We start from the raw sequence: 15,083 nt of genomic DNA on the forward strand, positions 1-15,083 counted from the left end.
ATTTTTAAAGAGAGATTTTTGTGTATGACAAAAGAGATTTACTTCACTGTTCACAAATACATCAACTAATTCTCATCTTCACAACTGTAGGTTTTACTGTATCAATATGCTAAAAACACACAACTATGAGGGGTAAAAACATACCTGCAAAGTCTATCTTGTAGCTGAATTTGGAAGTAGTAAAAGAAATGGAGCCACAAGGGTTTGTTTTGAAGCTTTTTTCGATATCTTCACTGCTAACTGTACACTGAATGTTGGTATCCGGCTTTAAGACAAACCAGAGAGTGTCATTTACCAGCTGTTCACATCAATGGCTTGGCCACAGAGGCGGTTCTGTGGTCACAGAGACAGAGACTGGAGCGACGAGGGGAACTGACTGAGCGCACATTCTAGTTCCCACACACACGGAGAATCGCAGCTAAGTGAGTGTGTGCAGAACGGTGTAAGGACTTCCAGCAAAGAAACTCCAGCAACTGGTGAGAAGCCCTCTTTCCAGATCGTTACAATTCCTACAAATGATTTCAATAATTACAACTTCCTAACTGGCTCAAATTAGATCTTCTTTAGGTAGGCTTCTAAGTCAGAAAAGACCACCAAGCTTTCGGGTACTGGTTGAAATTCACGAGCCGTATGTGACTCTGGACAGATTCTGTTAACCTTTCTGAGTTTGGCTGTCTTTGACCATGAGACAGTGTTAAACATCTGTTTCAGAGCTGCTGTGAGGCTAACGTAGAAAATATGCCTGCAACATCTAACATGATACCTGGCGGACACAAGGTGCTTACTAAGGGCCTGCTCTCTTCTCCTCCTTGTACACCAAATGGAACTTGGAATTGCTCAGCCATACTGAGACCGTGCAACTCAGTCACATTCACCCTCTGTACACACAGTGAACTCAAACGGCTTCTAAATACGTGATTGAGAAAACCTGGGGACAGGAAAAGGAAAAGGACTAAAAGAATTTCTCATTTTTCTTGTAGTGAAGCTATCTGATTTCCCTAAGGTTTGATTTCCTTCCAGGTCTGCACTGCTACTGTGTGAGTCAGCAGCATGATGCTAAGTGAATCGGAAGCCCGTGTGCTACATTCTGGAAAGGAGGTACCTGAAACATGTGCCACTTCCCGCACTCCGCCAAGTAAAACCAGCCCCACTGGGTGTCTGACGTGTCCATCTCATCCTCGCTATTTGTCGTTCTGGGTAAAAATTCTTCTGCTTTGTGAAACATCTCCTGAAAAGCCAGAAAGGGGCAGAAGAAGAAATATACATACGTTTCTTAACAATCAATGTACGTTTATACATCATTTTTTTCTTACAAAGAACTGTATGGCAAGTGTCCTTCCAATGGTGACACTTCAAAACTACCATCCTCTAGTGCTCCTGGGTGGCTCAATCACTTAAGCATCCGACTCTTGATTTTGGCTCAGGTCGTGAGCTCATGGTCTGTGAGATTGAGCCCCACATCAAGGCTCTGCGCTGACAGCATGAAGCCTGTTTGAGATTCTCTCTCTCCCACCCCTCTCTCTTTGCCCCTCCCCTGCTTGCAGTCTTTTTCTCTCTCTCCCAAAATAAATAAATAAACTTAAAAAAAATAATACGATTCTCTCTGGCATATAGACTCTGAAGACAAACATTTATTTTCTTTTATTTTTCATTAAAAAAAATTCTTTTTAATTTTTGAGAGATAGAGACAGCATGAGCAGGGGAGGGTCAGAGAGAGAGGGAGACACAGAATCCGAAGACAGGTTCCAGGCTCTGAGCTGTCAGCACAGAGTCCAACGCGGGGCTCGAACCCACAACCATGAGATCATGAGCTGAGCTGAAGTCAGACGCTTAACCGACCGAGCCACCCAGGTGCCCCTGAAGACAAACATTTAAAAAGGCTGACTATCACTCCTTACCAAATAAAAGAAATAATAATACACTTAGGTAAGATACAGCAATGCCCATTCAATGATTTAATTAAGCTATCTCAATATCTATAAGCACTCCAGATTCTCCGTATAGAGCCAAGAAATCTCTGTCTTACCATATGTTCACATATTTGGTCAAAAAAAATCCATGTATCACACTAGTTAAAACCAAATATGGGGCGCCTGGGTGGCTTAGTCGGTTGAGCGTCCGACTTTCGCTTGGGTCATGACCTCGCGGTTCGTGGGTTCGAGCCCCGCGTCAGGCACTGTGCTGACTGCCAGCTCGGAGCCTGGAGCCTGTTTCAGTCTGTGACTCCCTCTCTCTCTGACCCTCCCCTGTTCATGCTGTCTCTCTCTCTCTAGAAATAAATAAATTTATTTAAAAAAATAAAAAAATAAAAAAATAAAACCAAATACACCTGAGGTTTGTTTTAAACATTCATTACTTCATTTAATGGCATGGAAAGATGTTTGCAATCTATAATGTTGAGTAAAAAGGAAGGCTACGATACACACAAATAGTATAATCCAATTTTAATTTTAAAAATTCACCTATATTTACCTACATGAATGTATGTGGATGTACATGTATGTATGTGTACATACACACACACACACACACACACAGGCAAACACACACACAGAAGAAAGTCTGGATATACATACAATTTATCATAGTTTTTTCTTAGAGTTAGAATAATACAAATAATTGTGGTAACTCTTATGTGGCTCTTAGAATATGCTAAGCACTAAGTACTATACAGATAATAGCTCATTTAGGAGTCACAACAATCCTGTAAAATAGGTACTATTATCCCAAATTTATAAATGAGGAAACTGAAGCACAGAGAGGTCTACCATAGGGAAGCCAGGATTCAAACCCAGGCAGTCTAGATCCAGGGCCTATGCCTTAATTACCATTAATATACTGCCTTGTACTTCATCATAAATGATTTTATAATTGTCACTATATCAAGTAACTCACATACACATGATCTTTGAAAAATTTTAAACATTCTTGGGTAGAGACTGGGATGAAGAGAGGGTTGCCAGAAAAAAGGCAATGAGGTTAGTCAAAGAAGACTAACTATCTGGATACTATGTGTCCTCGGGGTTTTTGAATAAATTTAACTCTGCACAATTAATATATGAAAACATTCTCCTTGCAAAGAGTCAGAATGCTCAAGATAAAGCTAAAAACATTTTTGACCATCATCAGTTCCATTTCTGGTATCTTCTCTACCTCCTTCCCTAGGGTTAACCAAGACTATCAACTTAGTATGTGTCTTTCAGGTGTGTGTGTGTGTGTGTGTGTGTGTGTGTGTTTAACCATATACACACATATAAACATATGGTTATTGGTGGTTTGTTAAAAATTTTTATTTCCTACATCTTTGATTTTTTTTTTTTTACAAAGAATATATAACTACTTGAGTAAATTTCATCACTTAAAATGGTCCATCCTGTTTCCAGAAGCTGTGTAACCTGGGATAAGTTTCTGATTACCTCATCTAGACCACAGCTGCCTCTTCACAAAATGGAAACTAAAGGCTCCTTCCTTGTTGGGCTCTCATTAGAAATGAAAGAGATAATGCAGTGAAGAACCAAATACAGTACCTGAACTCAATGAAGGGGGCTTGTTATCTTTTATTCATGCTTGGAAACTTCTCCAAGGAATGCTTTACGGTTATTTTCTGGATTTTTCCTTCATGTTTTAAAGTTGACCGGCTGCTAGGAAATGAAAAATAGAACACCTTAGGGTCAAGAGCTTCAGGTACAGAACCCACTATTTGCCTTATACCTTTTAATCAGAAAATAAAGGCAATGATTTAAAATTTCAGATCAAGGGCACCTGGGTGGCTCAGTCGGTTAAGCGTCTGACTTCGGCTCAGGTCATGATCTCGCGGTTCGTGAGTTTGAGCCTCGCATCGAGTTCTGTGCTGACAGCTAGCTCAGAGCCTGGAGCCTGCTTCAGATTCTGTGTCTCCCTCTCTCTCTGCCCCTCCCCTGCTCATGCTCTGTCTCTCTCTGTCTCAAAAACAAAAAAAATAAACTATAAAAAATTTAAAAAAATAAAATAAAATTTCAGACCAATTGTTCACGTTAACTATTCCCAGCTCCTGCTCTTGCTTCTATTATTGTTCACATCATTTGTCCATTCTACTGTGAGAAAGAAACCAAGAATGACCTAAATTTATTTTTTCTTCTGAAAACAATTCCCAAAATTTAGAAGGATGAGTTTAAAGGTAATAGTAAAGGCAAATATTTGGCTTATGAGTTCTATCTTTTCTTTACTAGAAGAGGGAAATAAAAACAAGAAACAGGAAACAGAAAATATCCTTTATACAGTATACATGCATCACTTGTGCTCTGCCGTGTCACACTGTCCCTAAGATCACACTCTAAGCCAGGGTAAATGGTAAGTGTTTTACCAAAGTCCTTCCAGAACTTCCCATCATAAATAGCTTTGGGTGGGACCCAGGACAGACTCATATTTATCCCTATTTTGGAGAGGGCAACACTATAGGCAGGTGCCACTGTAGTCGACATTCCTAAGGCACTTCAAATTCCACAAAATTTTTTGTCTTCCATAACCCAATGCACAAGAGAAGTCGCTATCTTCCAAAGTTAGGGAAAAAATGAAGCAGAGAAAATGCAATTATTTTGTCAAGAATCATAGAGTTAGTGGGAGAGCTAGGCTTGCCTCATCCTTCAAACATAGCTAGAAAATTTCAAATCATTCTGAACACCCAAAAAATCAATCTGAGGATAGAACAAATGGCACAATTAGTGGGGAGCAGAGGCCACACTGTGGAGGTAGGAGGTGCGGAGACATGGTTTGGGGGAGAGAAGGCTCACGCATGCTGCGGAGGGGAATGAGCCCTGCTCATGGAGAGGGAGAGAGAAGGAAAGGAGCACAGAAGCGATTACACAAGGAACACACTTTCCCTTTCCATGTTTTGGCTATTGTTGAGAGTGCTGCTATGAACACTGGGGTCCATGTGCCCCTATGCATCAGCACTCCTGTATCCCTTGGGTAAATTCCTAGCAGTGCTATTGCTGGGTCATAGGGGAGTTCTATTGTTCATTTTTTGAGGAAACTCCACACTGTTTTCCAGAGGGGCTGGAAACAGACGAATGGATCAAGAAGATGTGGTTTATCTACACAATGGAATACTACATGGCAATGAGAAAGAAGGAAACCCGGCCATGTGTAGCAACATGGATGGAACTTGAGGGTGTTATGCTGAGCGAAATAAGTCAGGCAGAGAAGGACAAATACCATATGTTTGCACGTATAGGAGGATTTGGAGGAACTTAACAGAGGACCATGGGGGAGAAGAAGGGGAGAAATGGTGGGTGAAAGNAGGACCATGGGGGAGAAGAAGGGGGGAAACAGTGGGGGAGGGGGAGGGAGACAAACCATGAGAGACTCTTGAATGCTGAGAATAGACTGAGGGCTGATGGGGGTGGGGGAGAGGAGAAGGGGGGTGATGGGCATGGAGGAGGGAACTTGTGGGGATGAGCACTGGGTGTTATATGGAAACCAACTTGACAATAAACTATTTTTAAAAAAATAAAAATAAATAAAAACTAAATTATAATTTGAATCTAAATAAATAAATAAAAGGAAAACACTTTCCCAAAGCCAAAGACTGGGAAAACAAGAGAGGTTGATTATGGTGAATTTTTACAAACAGTGGGGCTCAAAGACTGGAGTTTTAGAAGTCCACGCTGTGGCTGGTGTAGAGCCTGGTAGGCACTGTGGTGCTCCTGTGGGAAAGGAGGACAGAGGCCCAGGAGCAGATAGAGTGATCTGAGGATCCCCTGGACATACTGGGAGAGACGGTTGTCCCTTTTGGGAGTGCATCTGGGAGAGGTGGTGGTGCCTCCCAGAGTACAAAATAGCCAGCAGGTGCCATTGCACTGCCCCATTTATTAGCATAAGGGCTGACACACCTGTTGAGGGTGGCTAACCTGGGCACCAGCTTCCTGCTGTGCTTTACTGTAAACTCCAATCTCCTGCACATCAGTGCCACTGCCTTTCTAGGACAAACCGGCACCAGCCCAGCGAGACCCTTTCCCAGAGGACCAGTTCAGGTGCCACATTGGGTCCCTAAAATTTAGTGTTTTAAAACTCAGTGGGCTTGCCTGGGATAGAACACAGGTGCACTGCCCTGCTGTGTGAGCAGATGGCTGGGACACAGACAGGGTGAAGGCAAGGATCTGAGGGACGCCTGGGATACAGGGGAGACTGTTTGCTTTTCTGGGAGGGCTTCCCAGACAGTGGTGGGCACAAACTCCCCTCTCCAGTGTGAGGGACAGGGCTGGTGCCATTTCCCTCCCTGGCCCTGCAGCATAAACTAGCTTTAGTAAATAGCACAGTGCCAACAGTGGTGACCTAAACCGCTTACACCAAGTCCCACCCCCTGCACCCTGCAAGTTCTTCTTTACTAGGGCAAATGAGCCTGAGAACCAGAGCAGTGGACCCCTCCCCCAGAAGGACAGCACAAACACCCCCCCACACCCACCATGTCTAATGACCATAGCATGCTGCAAAGCCCTACCTCTAGTGGAAATAGGATCTGGCCTCTTTTAACAAGGAGACCAGAGCACACCTACTTAAAATTTGCCACACTCTGGCCAAGATCCAAACACTGCCCGCTGTAGGCAAGGAGAGCCTCCGTAGACAACTGGTCTGAAGGATAGAGCAGCTACGACACAGAAGCAGGGTGCACACGGCACACACCAGAGAAACTCCCTGAAGCACAAGGCCCTGGACACTATGTGACCTCCTCTTCATAAAGCCTCACAAACAGGAAACATAACAGGCTTTCCTAACACAGAGAAGAAGACATAGACCTAGACAAAATGCCAAGATGGAAGAATTCATCCCAAAAGAAAGAACAAGGAAAGGTCACGGCCAGGGATCTAATCCAAACAGATATAAGTAATATGCCTGATTTCAGAATTTAAAGCAACAATCATAAGGATACTAGCTGAGCTTGAGAAAAATGTGGAAGACACCAGGAAGCTGCTTACTGCAAAGATTAAAGCCTAAAAACTAGTTAGGCCAAAACAAAAATGCAATATGCAAACCTGGCTGGATGTAATGAACACAAGGATGGAAGAAGTAGGGGAATAGATAAGTAATATAGAAAATAAAATGATCAAGGTGCCTGGGTGTCTCAGTCAGTTGAACGTCCCACTCTTGATTTTGGCTCAGGTCATGATCCCAGGGTCATGGGGTCAAGCCCCACATCGGATTCCACACTGAGTATGCAGCCTGCTTAAGATTTTCTCTCTGTCTCTCTGTGTCTGTCTCTGTCTCTCTCTCGTCTGCCCCTTTCCTTGGCTCATGCTCTCTCAATCTCTCTCCCTAAAAAAAAAAATATTTAAAAACAAGATAAAACTACGGAAAATAGTGAAGCAGAAAAGAAGAGGGAAAGAAAAATATTGGATCATGAATATAGACTCAGAGAACTCAGCAACTTCATAAAGGATAATAACATTCAGGGGCGCCTGTGTGGCTTAGTCAGTTAAGCGTCCGACTTTCGCTTAGGTCATGATCTCGCAGTTCGTGGGTTTGAGCCCCGTGTTGGGCTCTGTGCTGACAGCTCAGAGCCTGGAGCCTGTTTCGGATTCTGTGTCTCCCTCTCTCTCTGACCCTCCCCTGCTCGCGCTGTCTTTCTCTCTCTCCTAGAAATAAATAAAACATTAAAAAAATAATAATAAAGTATAATAACATTCATATCAGGAGTCCCAGAATTAGGGAGGGAAAAGAGGGCAGTAGGTTTATTTGAACAAATTACAGCTGAAAACTTCCCTCATCTGAGAAAGGAAAAAGACATCCAACTCCAGGAGGCACAGAGAATGTCTAACAAAATCAACAAAAGCAGGCCAACAACCAAAACATATTGTAGCAAGGTTTGCAAAATATCGAGATAAGGAAAAAATCTTAAAAGCAGCAAGGGAAGAGAAATCCCTAACTTACAAGAGAAGACAAGGTTAGCAGCAGACCTCTCCACAGAAACTTGGTAGGCCAGAAGGGAGTATCATGATATATATTCAACATGTTAAATGGAAAAAATATGCAGCCAATAAAACTGTATTCAGCAAGGTTGTCATTCAGAATAGAAGGGAGAGATTAAAAAAATAAGGGAGAGATAAAAGAGTTCATGACCACTAAATTAGCCCTGTAAGAAATACTGAAGGGGACTCTTCAGTGGGAAGAGGGGAAAGAAACCCCAAAAGCGAAAAAGTCTAGAAAGGAACAGAGAAAATCTCCAGAAACAATGGTTTAACAGGGAATACAATGGCACTAAATTTGCATTATCAATTATCACTCTGAATGTAAATAGACTGAATGCAAAAGACATAGAGTGTCAGAATGGATAAAAAAACAAAACAAAAAACAAAACAAAAAAAACCCACAAGACCCATCAAGGAGCCTGGGTGGCTCAATCAGTTAAATGTCCAACTTCAGCACTTCAGCTCAGGCCATGATCTCATGGTTCATGAGTTCGAGCCCCATATGGGGCTCTGTTCTGACAGCTCAGAGCTGGATCCTGCTTTGGGTTCTATGTTTCCCTCTCTCTCTGCTCCCCCCTCATTCATGCTCTCTCAAAAGTAAATAAACATTAAAAACAAAAACAAGATACATCTATATGATGCCTACAAGAGACTCATTTTTTTTTAATTTTTTAAAATATTTTATTTATTTCTGAGAGAGAGACGGCATGAGCAGGGGAGGGTCAGAGAGAGAGGGAGATACAGAATCTGAAACAGGCTCCAGGCTCCGAGCTAGCTGTCAGCACAGAGCTTGATGTGGGGCTCGAACCCACGATCCATGCGATCATGACCTGAGCTGAAGTCAGACACTCAACTGACCGAGCCACCCAGGTGCCCCAAGAGATACATTTTAGACCTAAAGACACCTTCAAGATTGAAAGTGAAGGGATGGAGAATCATTTATCATGCTAATGGACATTAAAGAAAGCCAGAGTAACCATACTTCTATCAGATAAAATAAATAGATTTTATTTTTTTAATGTTTATCTATTTATTTTGAAAGGGAACAAGTGTGAGTGGGGGAGGGGCACACAGCGAGAGAGAGAGAGAGAGAGAGAGAGAGAGAGAGAGAGAGAGAGAGAGAGAACCAAGCAGGCCCTGTGCTACCAGCACAGAGCCCAACGCAGGGTTCAATGCTTAACCAACTGAGCCTACCAGGCGCCCCAAGCAAACTAGACGTTAAACCAAAGACTGTAGGGGTGCCTGGGTGGCTCAGTCGGTTAAGCGTCCAACTTCGGCTCAGGTCATGATCTCACAGTTCGTGGGTTTGAGCCCCGCGTCAGGCTCTGTGCTGACAGTTAGCTCAGAGTCTGGAGCCTGTTTTGGATTCTGTGTCTCCCTCTCTCTCTGACCCTCCCCTGCTCACGCTGTCTGTCTCTCTCAGAAATAAACAAAACATTAAAAAAAAAAAAACCAAAAGCAAAGACTGTAACAAGAAATGAAGAAGGTCAGTGTATCATAATAAAGGGGTTTATCCAGCAAGATCTAACAATTGTAAATACTTATCCCCTCAACTTGGAGCACCCAAATACATAAAACAATTAATAACAAACATAAAGGAGCTCTGATAATAATACAGTAATAGCAGAAGACTTTAACACCCCACTCACAGCAATGGACACATTATCTAAGCAGAAAATCAACACGGAAACAGTAGTTTTGAATGACATACTGGACCATATGGACTTAACATATATATTCAGAACATTTCATCCTAAAGCAGAATACACATTCTTTATAAGTGTACATGAGACATTCTCCAGAATAGATCATATACTGGGTCACAAATCAGCCCTCAACAAGTACAAAAAGATTGAGATCATACCATGCATATTTTCCAACAAAACTACTATGAAACTTGAAGTCAACCACAAGAAAAAATTTGGAAAGACCACAAATACATGGAAGCTAAAGAACATCCTACAAAAAAGAATGAATGGGTTAAACAGAAAATTAGGTAAGAAATTTAAAAAATACATGGAAACAAATGAAAATGAAAACATGACCATCCAAAACCTTTGGGATACAGCAAAAGTGGTCCTAAGAGGGAAATATATAGTAATACAGGTCTAATTCAAGAAACAAGAAATATCTCAAATATACAACCTAACCTGAAATCTAAAGGAGCTAGAAAAAGAACAACAAATGAAGCCTAAAGCCAGTAGAAGAAGGGACACATTAAAGATTAGAGTAGAAATAAAGATATAGAAACAAAAAAACTCAAGCAGAACAAATCAATGAAAGTAGGAGCTGCTTCTTTGAAAGAAATAATAAAACTGATAAACTGCTAGCCATATTTATCAAAAAGAAAAGAGAAAGGATCCAAATAAATAAAATCACAAATGAAAGAGGGGAGATCACAACTAACACCACATATAAACAATTATAGGAGAATATTATGAAAAATTATATGCCAACAAATTGGGTAGTCTGGAAGAAATGGATAAATTCCTAGAAACAAATAAACAACCAAAATTGAAACAAGAAGAAATAGAATATTTGAACAGACTAAGAGCCAGCAAACAAATTGAATCAGTAAACAAAAATCTCCCAACCAGCAAAAGTCCAGGGTCAAATGGCTTCCCAGGAAAATTCTACCAAACATTTAAAGATTAGTTAATACCTATTTTTCTCGACCTGTTCCAAAAAAGAGAAATGGAAGGAAAACTTCCAAATTCATCCTATGAGGCCAGTATTACCTTGATTCCAAAACCAGACAAAGACCCTACTAAAAGAGAAAATTACTGGCCAATATCCCTAATAAATATAAATGTAAAAATTCTTACAAAATACTAACAAACCGAATCTAACAGTACATTAAAAGAATCATTCACCACGATCAAGTAACATTTATTCCTGGGCTGCAAGGGGATTCAATATTTGCAAATCAATCAACATGATACATCAAATTAATAAAGAGAGGCTAAGAACCATATGATCCTCTCACCAGATGGAAAAAAAAGCACTTGACAAAGTACAGCATCCATCCTTGATAAAAACCTTCAATAATGTAGGGATAGAGGGAACGTATTTCAACATCATAAAGTCCATATATGAACAACCCACAGCTAATATCATCCTCAATGTGGAAAAACAGAGCTTTTTCTTTACAGTCAGGAACAAGATAGGGATGTCCACTCTCACCAGTGTCATTTAACATAGTTTGGGCAGTCCTAGCCTCAGCAATCAGACAACAGAAAGAAATAAAAGGTATCCAAACCAGCAAGGAAAAAGTTGAACTTTCACTATTTACAGATGACATGATACCCTATGTAGAAAACCTGAAAGACTCCACCAAAAAAGTGCTAGAACTTGATATATGAAGTCAGTAAAGTCTCAGAATACAAAATCAAGGTACAGAAATTGGTTGCATTTCAATACACCAATAATGAGCCAGCAGAAAGAGAAATCAAGGAATCAATCCCATTTGCAATCACTCCAGAAAAACATAAGATACCTAGGAACAAGCCTAACCAAATTGGTAAGGAGATCTGTACTCTGAAAATCATAGAACACTTATAAAAGACACTAAAGAGGACACAAGAAATGAAAAACATCCATTCTCATGGGTTGGAACAAATATTTAACAAATATTGTTAAAATGTCTATGCTACCCAAAGCAGTCTACACATTTAATGCAATACTTATCAAAACCCCACCAGCAATTTTCACAGAGCTAAAACAAACAATACTAAAATTTGTATGGAACCATAAAAGACAACAAATAGCCAAAGCAGTCTTGAAAAAGAAAACTAAAGGGGCGCCTGGGTGGCTTAGTCGGTTAAGCGTCCGACTTTCGCTTAGGTCATGATCTCGCGGTTCGTGGGTTCGAGCCCCGCGTCGGGCTCTGTGCTGACTGCCAGCTCAGAGCCTGGAGCCTGTTTCAGTCTGTGACTCCCTCTCTCTCTGACCCTCCCCTGCTCACGCTGTCTCTCTCTCTCTCCTAGAAATAAATAAAACATTAAAAAAAATAAAAAAAAAAAAAGAAAAAGAAAACTAAAGCTGCAGGCATCACAATTCTGGACTTCAAATTATCTTACTATAGCTATAGTGAGCAAAACAGCATGATACTGGCACAAAAACAGACACATAGAACAATGGAACAGAATAGAAAACCTGGAAATGGGCTCCAACTATATGGTCGACTTCTACATGTAGAAGATTATGCTGGACCACTTTCTTACACCACACACAAAAATAAATTCAAAATGGATGAAATACCTAAATGTGAGATAGGAAACCATCAAAATTCTGGAGAAGAACCCAGGCAGCAATCTCTTTGCCATTGTCTTTAGCAACTTCTTACTAGACACATCCCCAGAAGAAAGGGAAACAAAAGCAAACATGAACTGTCAGGACTTCATTAAGATAAAAAGCTTCTGCACAGCAAAGGAAACAATCAATAAAACTAAAAGGCAACCTTTGGAATATATGCAAATGACATATCTGATAAAAGGTTAGTATCTAAAATCTACAAAGGATTTCTCAAACTCGGGACCCAGAAAACAAATAATCCAGTTGAGAATAGGCAAAAGACATGAACAGATATTCTTCCAAAGAAGACATCCAGATGGCTAACAGACACATGAAAGGTGCTCAATATCTCTCATCATCAGGGAAATACACATCAAAACCACAATGAGATACCACCTCACACTCATCAGAATGGCTAAATTTAACAACATAGGAAACAACAGATGTTGGCAAGAATGTGGAGAAAGGGGACCCCTCTTGCACTGTTGGCGGGAATGCAAACTGGTGCAGCCATCCTGGAAAACAGTATGGAGGTTCCTCAAAAAGTTAAAAATAGAACTATTCTATGACCCAGTAATTGCATTACTAGGTATCTACCCAAAGGACACTGATTTGAAGGAACAGACACATGCACCCCAATGTTCATAACAGCATTTTCAATAATCGCCAAATTATGGAAAGAGCCAAATGTCCATTGATTGATGAATGAGATATGATATGCATATAAATGAACAAATAAACATACAAACATACATGTACACACACAATGGAATATTTCTCAGTAATAAAAACAATAAGTTCTTGTCATTTGCAATGACATGGATGGAGATAGGGTGTATCATGGTAAGCAAAATAAGTCAGTCAGAGAAAAGACAAATACCATATGATTTCACTCATATATGGAATTTAAGAAACAAAATAAAACAGATGATGATAGGGGAAAGAGAGAGAGAGAGAGGCAAACCATAAAACAGACTCCTAACAACAGAGAACAAACTGAAGATTCCTGGAGGTAAGGTGGGAAGAGGATGGGCTAAAATGGGTAATGGGTATTAAGGAAGGGCATTTGTGGTGATGAGCACTGCGTATCATATGTAACTGATGAATCACTAAATTCTACTCCCGAAACTATTATTACACTATATGTTAACCAACTGGAATTTAAATAAAAACTTGAGGGGCGCCTGGGTGGTTCAGTCTTAGGTTAAGCACCTGATTCTTAGTTTCTGCTCAGGTCATGATCTCAGATTCATGAGTTTGAGCCCCATGTCAGGCTGTACACTGGCGGTGGGGAGCCTATTTGGGATTTTTTGTCTCTCCCTCTCTCTCTGCCCTTCCCCCACTCACGCTGCCTCTGTCTCTTTCAAAAAATAAACTTAAAAAAAAAATAAACAAACCTTGGAACAAAACAAAATAAAAAATAGAATCATAGAGTTAGCAGTACAAAGGAGATTAAAGAAACACCCAAGGCCTCCTGAGCATCTGTTCTTCCCTAAACTGCCAACCCCATGGCCCTATTTTCATATATGGATAGTTGTTCCTTCTCTCCTCCGTTGCCAAAGCTTAATTTGGTTGCTTTACTTCTCAGACACTGCGGCTCTTTCCAAAGACTTAGGTCATAAGACTAGTCTTATGGTTTTCTATAATAAGTTACTCCTCCAAAGGAAGGGCTATTCTGTATAATGAGGCTCAAAGAGTAAGCCAAGTTTAAATTAATAACTTTACAATACACTAACCATAGTAATAATGGATCTAGATTAGAACACATTTATAGGCAATAAAAGGAATGTAAGCAAGCTGTCTGTTGTGGAGTCGGCAACTAATAAATGCTAGCTGAACAAATTAGTTCAGCCATCATGCCAATGTTCAGTTTTTAATTGGCAGGATTGATGCTTCCAGCACACCAGTCTATGAAGAAAAGAAGCTAGTATAAAGTAGAAAATGATTTTGTAAATTTTCAAGTGCAGTGGGTATGCTGGGTATATCTGTCTATAATGCTATCTATTCCAAAGAGAATATTTATGGAGCCTGGGAACAGTCAATCTGGATCATCAAATGAAAAGGCTATGTGGAAAATGAGTTTGAAGTCAAAATCCCAGTCTATACTAGAAAAATAATGCCACCTTCCAGATTAGTTAAAAGTTTTCTGATAAGTTTATTACAGTGAACAAAATATATTTTGTTAGTATAAACATAGTATCTTGAGAAAATATTTGGTAATGAAAACTTTCTTGTCTCGAAGACAAGAAATCTTCTCGTCTAAAAAGAAGATCCAAAGCCTGCTATTAGAAGCTTAAAAACAAGGGGCACCTGGGTGGCTCAGTCAGCTAAGTGTCCGACTTCAGCTCACATCATAATCTCATGGTTTGTGGGTTTGAGCCCCTTGTCGGGCTCTGTGCTGACAGCTCAGAGCCTAGAGCCTGCATCAGATTCTGTGTGTCCCTCTCTCTCTGCCCCTCCTCTGCTTGCACTCTGTCTCTCTCTAAAATTAAAAACGTTAAAAAAATTTTTAAATAAATAAATGCTTAAAAACAAGGTGGAACTTCTGGAATGACAGTAAGGAGTTCAGTGGAACTTCCCAGCAAAACTGCATTTTAACTGGTGAGCATTATTTTAAAAAACAAAAGGAAACGAACAAAAACATGTAAAGTCTCTAAGGGCATACAACAAATGGAGAAACATTTATTCAAAAACAATCTACTAGGGGCGCCTGGGTGGCTTAGTCGGTTAAGCGTCCGACTTTTGCTTAGGTCATGATCTCGCGGTTCGTGGGTTCGAGCCCCACGTCGGGCTCTGTGCTGACTGCCAGCTCAGAGTCTGGAGCCTGTTTCAGAGTCTGTGTCTCCC

The 15,083-nt window shown here is 40.6% G+C and overlaps 1 protein-coding gene across 3 annotated transcripts in view; it reads right to left on the reverse strand.

Moving 5' to 3' along the window:
* The window catches only part of PARP11 (poly(ADP-ribose) polymerase family member 11), a 43,740-nt gene that overhangs the window by 13,923 nt on the left and 14,734 nt on the right, over window positions 1-15,083 (reverse strand). Inside the window, exons 2-4 of one of the 3 annotated variants that reach the window (XM_039236369.1) lie at window positions 3,528-3,638; window positions 1,103-1,228; window positions 145-265 (exon numbers count right to left, since the gene is read on the reverse strand). In XM_039236369.1, the coding sequence (XP_039092300.1) occupies window positions 145-265; window positions 1,103-1,225 (244 nt within the window). In that variant the 5' untranslated portion in view covers window positions 1,226-1,228; window positions 3,528-3,638. Of the gene's footprint in view, window positions 1-144; window positions 266-1,102; window positions 1,229-3,527; window positions 3,642-15,083 lie in introns of those variants that run through there. The other 2 variants (XM_039236368.1, XM_039236370.1) reach the window with 2 other exon arrangements.

Source organism: Hyaena hyaena, unplaced genomic scaffold (genome assembly GCF_003009895.1).
Source record: "Hyaena hyaena isolate Hyena2069 unplaced genomic scaffold, ASM300989v1 scaffold_108, whole genome shotgun sequence".
NCBI classification, from domain to species: Eukaryota; Metazoa; Chordata; class Mammalia; order Carnivora; family Hyaenidae; genus Hyaena; species Hyaena hyaena.